This window comes from Clinocottus analis, unplaced genomic scaffold, assembly GCF_023055335.1.
Source record: "Clinocottus analis isolate CAN_PGR_092001 unplaced genomic scaffold, fCliAna1.0.p SCAF_8, whole genome shotgun sequence".
NCBI classification, from domain to species: domain Eukaryota; kingdom Metazoa; phylum Chordata; class Actinopteri; order Perciformes; family Cottidae; genus Clinocottus; species Clinocottus analis.
The window spans coordinates 870,232-878,298 of NW_027176240.1; the positions used below are offsets into that span (position 1 = coordinate 870,232).

Consider the following 8,067-nt stretch of genomic DNA (forward strand, 5'->3'; position numbering starts at 1 on the left):
TTCAGTGTTTCCACCGAGAATTTACCGACAGCAGAAAAGAAGAAAAAGAGACGTTTAAAAAAGGAAGAAGGGAAAAGGAGAACGCAACAAATATGGAGCCCATGAGGTCATCTTTAAAACAGAGGAACAGCTTTTTATTGAGGAAATGGAGACATTAAAAGCACATGGAGTCTCTGTTCCTGAGACACTGGACCAGGAGAAAGAGAGTCAGCGCTCGTTAAACGTCCTTCAAAATAAAAGCGGAGAACGATGAAAGGAGCATAAAAACATGTTAAATATGAAACCGTGACTCCGGAGAGGAAGAGCAGCTGAATGTTCCTGGTGGCGTCGTGCCGGCTCGCTCACGGCTGCAGGTTTAATGACACGATGATCAGGCCGAGGTCACGGGGTCAGCGGCTCACAGGGAAGAAGCTCAGAGGTTTCTAAACTCTTTCACTCCTCCAGAGCGTCAGAGCAGCACTCAGAGCTCGACTCACTGAACGGAGCGTTTGAAGCAACAACACCAACACAATTACAGGCAGCAACACACACACACACACACAGGCCTCCTGGTAACGACATCACAGTGATTCAATTTGTTCCCCTCTTAAGTTCATTTAAAACAGTTTACACAACATTAAGACCGAGCGGCCTCCGAGTCACAGAGGACAGGAAGTTCACCACGAGGACGCAGGACTTTCACACTGCGCGTGTGTGTGTGTGTGTGTGTGTGTGTGTGTGTGTGTGTGTGTGTGTGTGTGTGTGTGTGTGTGTGCGCGTGTCAAAATGTTTTTTTAATTATGACAACAACAACAAAAATTCCACAAAAAAAAAAGTCAAAACAAAAAAAAAGGCAAAATTCTTAACAACAAAATTTTTTTTATTTTTTTTTGGAACTTTTTTTGTTGTAACAAAAAAAAGGCAAAACCCCCAAAATCCTAATTATGACCCAAAAGAAATGTCCACAAAAAAAAAAAAAAAAAAGAGGCAAAAATAAAAAACATTCAACAAAAGATTATTCATAATTATGATAACAAAAAAAGTTCACAAAAAAGTCAAAACAAAAAAAAGTCAAAATCCTGAACATCTTTTTATTCTCCTCAACATCGTCTTCTCTTCATCTTCATCGCTCAGCTCCACCAGCTCTCCTCTTCACACCTTCATCTTCTGCTGAATCCAGATTCATTCAGTCCTCCTTTTGAAGGGAGCTTGTTTATTTCTGCCTCTCTCTCTTCCTCATCCTCTGCAGCTCTTCCTCCTCTCTGCAGCTCTTCTTCCTCTCTGCAACTCTTCATCCTCTCTGCAGCTCTTCTTCCTCTCTGCAGCTCTTCATCTTCTCTGCAGCTCTTCCTCATCCTCTGCAGCTCTTCTTCCTCTCTGCAGCTCTTCCTCCTCTCTGCAGGTCTTCATCCTCTCTGCAGCTCTTCCTCCTCTCTGCAGCTCTTCCTCCTCTCTGCAGCTCTTCATCCTCTCTGCAGCTCTTCATCCTCTCTGCAGCTCTTCTTCCTCTCTGCAGCTCTTCTTCCTCTCTGCAGCTCTTCTTCCTCTCTGCAGCTCTTCCTCCTCTCTGCAGCTCTTCTTCCTCTCTGCAGCTCTTCATCCTCTCTGCAGCTCTTCATCCTCTCTGCAGCTCTTCCTCCTCTCTGCAGCTCTTCCTCCTCTCTGCAGCTCTTCATCCTCTCTGCAGCTCTTCCTCCTCTCTGCAGCTCTTCTTCCTCTCTGCAGCTCTTCATCCTCTCTGCAGCTCTTCATCCTCTCTGCAGCTCTTCCTCCTCTGCTCCTCCTCACCAAAGCAAACAGCAGAGCTGAAGATCTTTCTCTCGCTCAGTGGAAGCAGATGTTCATCACGGAGGAACCGCTGACAGAGACTCTTGTCTCCTCCTTCCTCTCTCCTGCTTCCTCTCTCCTGCTTCCTCTCTCCTGCTTCCTCTCTCCTGCTTCCTCTCTCCTCCTTTTTTTTCGTTGTTCATAATTAGGATTTTTTTTGTTTTGACTTTGTTTTTATTGAAAATTTTTTTTTTTTTTTTTTTTAAAAAACAGTCCCCCCAATTTTTTTTTTTGTTATTCAGAATTTTGACTTTTTTTTGTTTTGACTAAAAAAAAAAAATTAAAAAAAAAAGGCAAAAGTTTTTTGTATTTAAAAAAATTTCCTCTGCAGTCAAGTGGGCGGGGCCTTGGTCTCATGACCTTCCCATGATGCACCTCTTTCAACTGTAAAGGTCACGACCTCTTTGATGTCTCACCTGAATCACCGCGATCACAGTTTTCCTTCGGTTCCCAGAAAAAGAACGAACGTAATACAAGAAGAGAAAAAGATAGAAACGTGAATGAAATCCTAGAAAGAAAGAAGGAGATGGAGAAGAAGCAAGAGAAGAGAGAGAGAAGAGAGAGAAGAGAGAGAAGAAGAGAGAGAAGTGAGAGAAGAAGAGAGAAGTGAGAGAAGAAGAGAGACAAGTGAGAGAAGAAGAGAGAGAAGAAGAGAGAGAAGAGAGAGAAGAAGAGAGAGAAGAGAGAGAAGAGAGAGAGAAGTGAGAGAAGAAGAGAGAGAAGTGAGAGAAGAAGAGAGAAGTGAGAGAAGAAGAGAGACAAGTGAGAGAAGAAGAGAGAGAAGTGAGAGAAGAAGAGAGAAGAAGAGAGAGAAGTGAGAGAAGAAGAGAGAGAAGAAGAGAGAGAAGTGAGAGAAGTGAGAGAAGAAGAGAGAAGTGAGAGAAGAAGAGAGAGAAGAGAGAGAAGTGAGAGAAGAAGAGAGAGAAGAGGTTTCCTGCGTCTCTGTGGGTTCAGGTGGAAAGAGGAGTGACTCATCCCTCCATCCAGCTGTTTCCTCCACTGGGAAACATAATCACACTTTAAAACCTTTCCTCCATGTTTGTTCGTAGGAACATGTGTACGTGTGTGTGTGTGTGTGTGTGTGTGTGTGTGTGTGTGTGTGTGTGTGTGTATGAAAGTGTGCGTGTGCATCTGCATGTGATTCAGGTGCTGAAAACAAACACACACATTGATCTTCCCTAAAGCCGTCATCAGTGTGTCAGGGCCCTCCTGCCCCTGAAGAAGTGGGCAGGAAACCCCAGAGCGAGGACAGAGTGTGTGTTGTTTTGTGTCTTCATGTCTAAACTTTTCTCATTTATTTTTGGGCTCAGAACTTTTTCATTTCCGTCTCCAAAGCGACCACATGCAGAATATTCTGACAGAAACTAAACATGGAGCCGGTTGCAGCGCCTCCCTTTCAAAATAAGAGCCCACTGAAAGGCTGAAAGGTGTGAAGATAGTTACAGTTCGTGTGATTGATGCACACTAAATAAAATAATAATAATAATAAACAATAATAAAAAACACATTGACATGAACCAGAATATATATATATATAAACTAACTATATCAAATGAATTTGTTTTATTAAAAAATATATACATATGTTTTGAGCTTTTTTCCTTTTGTGCATTGCATTGTGGGACAAAACCAGTGTATTAAGGTGTATTTATGTTGCACGCTGCTTCCTCTTTCCTCCTCTCACCGCTGGTTCGTGATCAGTGTTGGTGGCTGCTGCCCCCTGCTGGTGAGGCGCCGCCACTGCGCGACCCACAGTGAGCCAATGCAAACAATTCACTGCTGAGTTTTACAGAAATTGTTTTTTCTGACTTTTGTTAGTATTTTCGGATTAATCAGTTAATTGTTTAGTCCATATAATATTTAGAAAATGTCATTTAAAAAGCTGGAATCAGAAAATTGACTTAAAAAAAGAATTGATGAGCAAAATATATATTCTTTTACTAATCCATTAATCATAAACAGCCTAACAAAAAAAGTCTGACATATATATTTAAATAACAGAAAACATTTAACACATTTCACACAAAAAAAAAGAACAAATCAACGCAACGCTCCACATAATTTATTCGTATTACAATAAAAATGCATAGAACAGTGTGCATACTGTCCCAGGCATAATGAACAGAACAGTATATAAACACACAGAAAATAAACAGCAAAAATACAACTTTATTGACATAGTCAAGTCATTCAAGGCATTTAAAAAAAAACAGGAAGCGACCCCACTGGACAGGAAGCAGAAGGGTTCAGGCTCACAGGCACATGTTGGTGGAGGACTGCAGACACACCTTCACTCACCTGAGAGGCCTGACAGGTGAAGGCTTCCACAAAGTGGACATTTAAGTTTCCTTTCTCTCGCAGAGGATCAGAAGTCGTATTAAACGCTCGTTGACGGTCACGTGACGCACTTTTTTTAAAATTAAAAAGCCGCCGGTTTTCTGTTCTCACCTCGAAAAAACTAAAAAGATGAAACATCGGAGGAAAACCGACCGTCCAACCCAAATGTAAAAAAAAAACAAAACAAAAAACCGAACACGTGAAGCAAAACGTGAACGTGACGAATAAAACGTGACAAATAAATGTTTGAAATTTCAATAAAGGCGAGAGAACAGAAACGTGAGGCAGTGAAATAATAAAATTTACAGCTGATAAGACATTTATTTATTTATATATAGCTGAAAATACGTGACTACTTTTGTGTGTTTTTTAAAAAGCATGTAAACATAATTCAAGTAGCCGCAAACCGAGGCAGCGTGAACAGACTCATCTGTACGTGAACCACAGCGAGGAGGGAAGCGTGACTCCTCCTTCCTCGTGTCCTCGTCTCCTCGTGTCCTCGCTTAGTGTTAGGACGCTTCACGACTGGACCTGGAGGAACTGGTGGTGATTGTCTCTTCGCTTCTCACGCGAGCAGGTGATAGAAATGAGGTGGAAAACGCGCGCGCGCTTAAACAGATCGCCCCCCCTCTCCGGAGCCAGCAGGGGGCGCGCTCACCGAGGTGACGTCACCGAGGCGACGTCACCGGAGCGGGAAAGCGTCGCGCCCGGGTTCCAGGGTCCGACACGACTTCCTCTGAGAGTCAATACTGAAAGATGGAAGACCCCGAAGGACACGGAGACAACACACATGTAACACACTCCTCTGACCTTTCAATGGCGTCTCCTTCACCGAGACTTGTATCACACACACACACACACACACACACACACACACACACACGAAAACTCTCATTTGACCACACACACACACAGCGGAAAGTACGCCACATATACATATGCAAAGTAAAACAGTAGTGAGCAGAGCAGCGATCTTCAACACGACGAAGACCCTTAAAAAAACAAAAATAAAGAAACATCTTAAAGCTTCAACAGACGACAAGAAATGATTTTCACTCTCGTAACATTTTGGAATGAAGCAAAAAAAAAAAAACGAAGCGAGAACAGTTTTAAATCGTCCAACAGCGTTTCTACAGCGAGGGTTTCACCCTGAATGTGTGTGTGTGTGTGTGTGTGTGTGTGTGTGTGTGTGTGTGTGTGTGTGTGTGTGTGTGTGTGTGTGTGTGAACCTGAAGCAGAGTCAGACAGCATTGGATCGTCTCTGTGCAGCTCAGACCTGCTGAGCTGCACAGAGTTTGCTTTTTTCCTGAAGGCAAAAGTGTGCACAGAAACTCTTTGTGGAGGAGAAACCGGTTTAGTTTGAGTCCCAGGTAAATACTTTTTTTGGGGGGGGGGAGTGTAGCAGCAGGAACTGAGCCTCCAGCAACTCTCAGCCGGGACCGGTTTACCGGGAACGCCTTAAAAGCGAATAAAGCGACGGCGCCGCGGGCCGGATCTCCAACGGTCGCCGCCACGTTCACACCAAACTCCATTCAGAAAACAAGCGATTTAAAAAAAAATGCGCGCGCTCGTCGTCTCACGGAGAGAATCGACGGATTCAGACTTTTCCCCGAATCTAGCATCATCATGTCTTTAATTCTGCATTATTTTTTCTTTCGTTTATTGAATTGAAATCCCATTAAATGGGTTTGGATTACTAGAAATTAGTGGTTATTGTTTTTTGGTTCAAATTGATGGCGAGTAACAAAGCGTTTGGTGTGAAGCTCGCCCGTCTTCTCCTCGATGGACACGTCCCAGATCTAAGTCTTTATTCTATAATAATAATCATAATAATAACATAATACAGCATTGAGACGCTTTGTCTCACACACACACTCACATACACACTCATAGACAGTGTTAAAGCATTACGAAGGCCGTATAAATAGTCGCGATATAAATATGTGCACGCAGAGAAAAGACACGGTCGCTTTGGGGCGTAGCTCGGTGAAGCGCAGGTTAGCTCGTCCGGCGGCGAGCCGGAAAAATACTTTGTGGGCGGTCTCGATCCGAACCGCTGTAACGACGTCTCGAACTTAAAAAGCTGCCAACGCTTCACGTACGCGACCGTAAAAAAAAAGCGCCTCACTGGCATTTCAGATCGGCGCTGCTGAGCCACGCCCAGATCTGGATCATCTCCTGCGGCGTGCGCGGGTGCACGAGCATCAGGCTCTTGTAGGCGCAGGGGTTGGACCGGTACTTCTCCTCGATGTTGAAGGTCCTGAAGCCCTTGTGCTTCTCGGGCGCCAGCCCCAGCTTCCGCAGGCACATCCCCGTGTACACGTCGTCGATCGGGTAGAGCGCCACGCGGCGCGACACGTTGTGCAGCCGCGCCGCGATGTCCCCGGAGTACAGGTACCCGCCGCCGCCGGCGTACGGCGGGTACGTCCCCGTGAACAAGCTCTCCGGGATGAAGTACTTCACCTTCTTGTCCCGGTGGGGCCCGGCGTTGGTGATCACGTCGCCCACGAACAGGTCGCGGGCCTGGGGCCCCGAGAGCCCGCCGAGGAAGTCCAGGATGCGGAAGGTGTTGACGAAGACGTCGTCGTCGCCCTTGAAGACGAAGCGGGCGCCGGCGCAGCGGCGCTGGATCCACTCCAGGAACAGCACCTCCTTGACGGTGAGGTTGAAGAAGGAGTCCCTGTAGTCCCACTGGATGACGTCCCCGTGGCGGGCGCTCTCGTAGCGCAGCATCCCCGACAGGTCCGGGTGGTGGTCGCCGGCCGTGGCGTTGCCCAGGAGGAAGACGGTGACCACCGTGCGGTTGGCCACGGCGCCGGCGCGGCCCCAGGACTGCCGGATGGCCTGGCGGCGGTCGAAGTGCGGCGCCAGGGACTTGACGGCCAGGAGGAGGAACGGCGGCTCCCGGCAGATGTCCGGCTGGTCCACCGTCACCGGGTACGACCGGCAGTGCATGAAGCTCAGGAAGTCCTTGAAGCGGTCCGGCAGGGAGTTGTAGTCCTTCACCTGGGTGGTGACCCGGAGGTTGGGCCGGCAAGGGAGGTCGGAGGTCAGCCGGGTCTCGTTGAGCCAGTCCGGCAGGTCGGCGGCGCTGTAGTTAGCCGCCAGGACGGGGTTGTTCTGCAGGTCCAGGATCTGCTGCTGCCGGTTGCAGTAGGCCTGGCTCGGGGCCAGCTTGGCCCAGAAGGGCTTGGAGGGCACGCGCACCTTGTGCCGGCCGTCTTTGTCCTGGCCGCTGTGCCGGGAGATGATGATGAAGAGGAAGAAGTTGACCATCACGATCACCATCACCACCAGCTTCAGCCGCCGCCGCGCCATGATGGCCGCCAGCGGGCCGCACCGTCACCACCTGGACACCAAAGGAAGACGTTAGAGTTCACGGTTAGAGCCTGTTGGGACTTTGGCGCCGTCGAGTGGCGAGGACGTTTTCAGGGTTCATGCACATTCTGACCAATGCATTTCTATGACTTAAACCCAATTTCAACGACTTTAAACCCAATTTCCTTGACTTTTAACCAAATTTACATGTTTTTTAAACAAATTTCAAAGACTTGTAACCCAATTTTAAAGACGTTTACCCAAATTTCCATGTCTTTTCCATAATTTGTAAACCAAATTTCCATGACTTTTGACCAACTTTTCATTACTTTTCACAAAATGTATTACTTTTAACCCAATTTCATAGACTTGTAACCAAATTTCCATGTCTTTTGACCAAATTTAAAACATTTGTAACCCAATTTCAAAGACATTTAACCAAATTTCTATGACCTGTAACCAAATTTTTATGACTTTTAACCATATTTCGATGAGCAAACAAGTAGTGAAATGACTTTTCCAGGTTTTTCATGACCTTACACATTAAATAAATACTTAACATGATTTTCCATGCACCTTTAAGGAAAGTGTAATACTTTAGTTCAC

At 46.2% G+C, this 8,067-nt stretch overlaps 1 protein-coding gene across 2 annotated transcripts in view; it reads right to left on the bottom strand.

The window, feature by feature from the left end:
- Nucleotides 1-3,861: 3,861 nt before the first annotated feature.
- Nucleotides 3,862-8,067, bottom strand: part of b3gnt2b (UDP-GlcNAc:betaGal beta-1,3-N-acetylglucosaminyltransferase 2b) — a 22,013-nt gene continuing 17,807 nt past the window's right edge. For both annotated transcript variants that reach the window (XM_068568782.1, XM_068568781.1), the window contains exon 3: nt 3,862-7,492. In XM_068568782.1, coding sequence (XP_068424883.1) covers nt 6,268-7,461 — 1,194 coding nt within the window. In that variant the 5' untranslated portion in view covers nt 7,462-7,492 and the 3' untranslated portion in view covers nt 3,862-6,267. The remainder of the gene's footprint in view (nt 7,493-8,067) is intronic.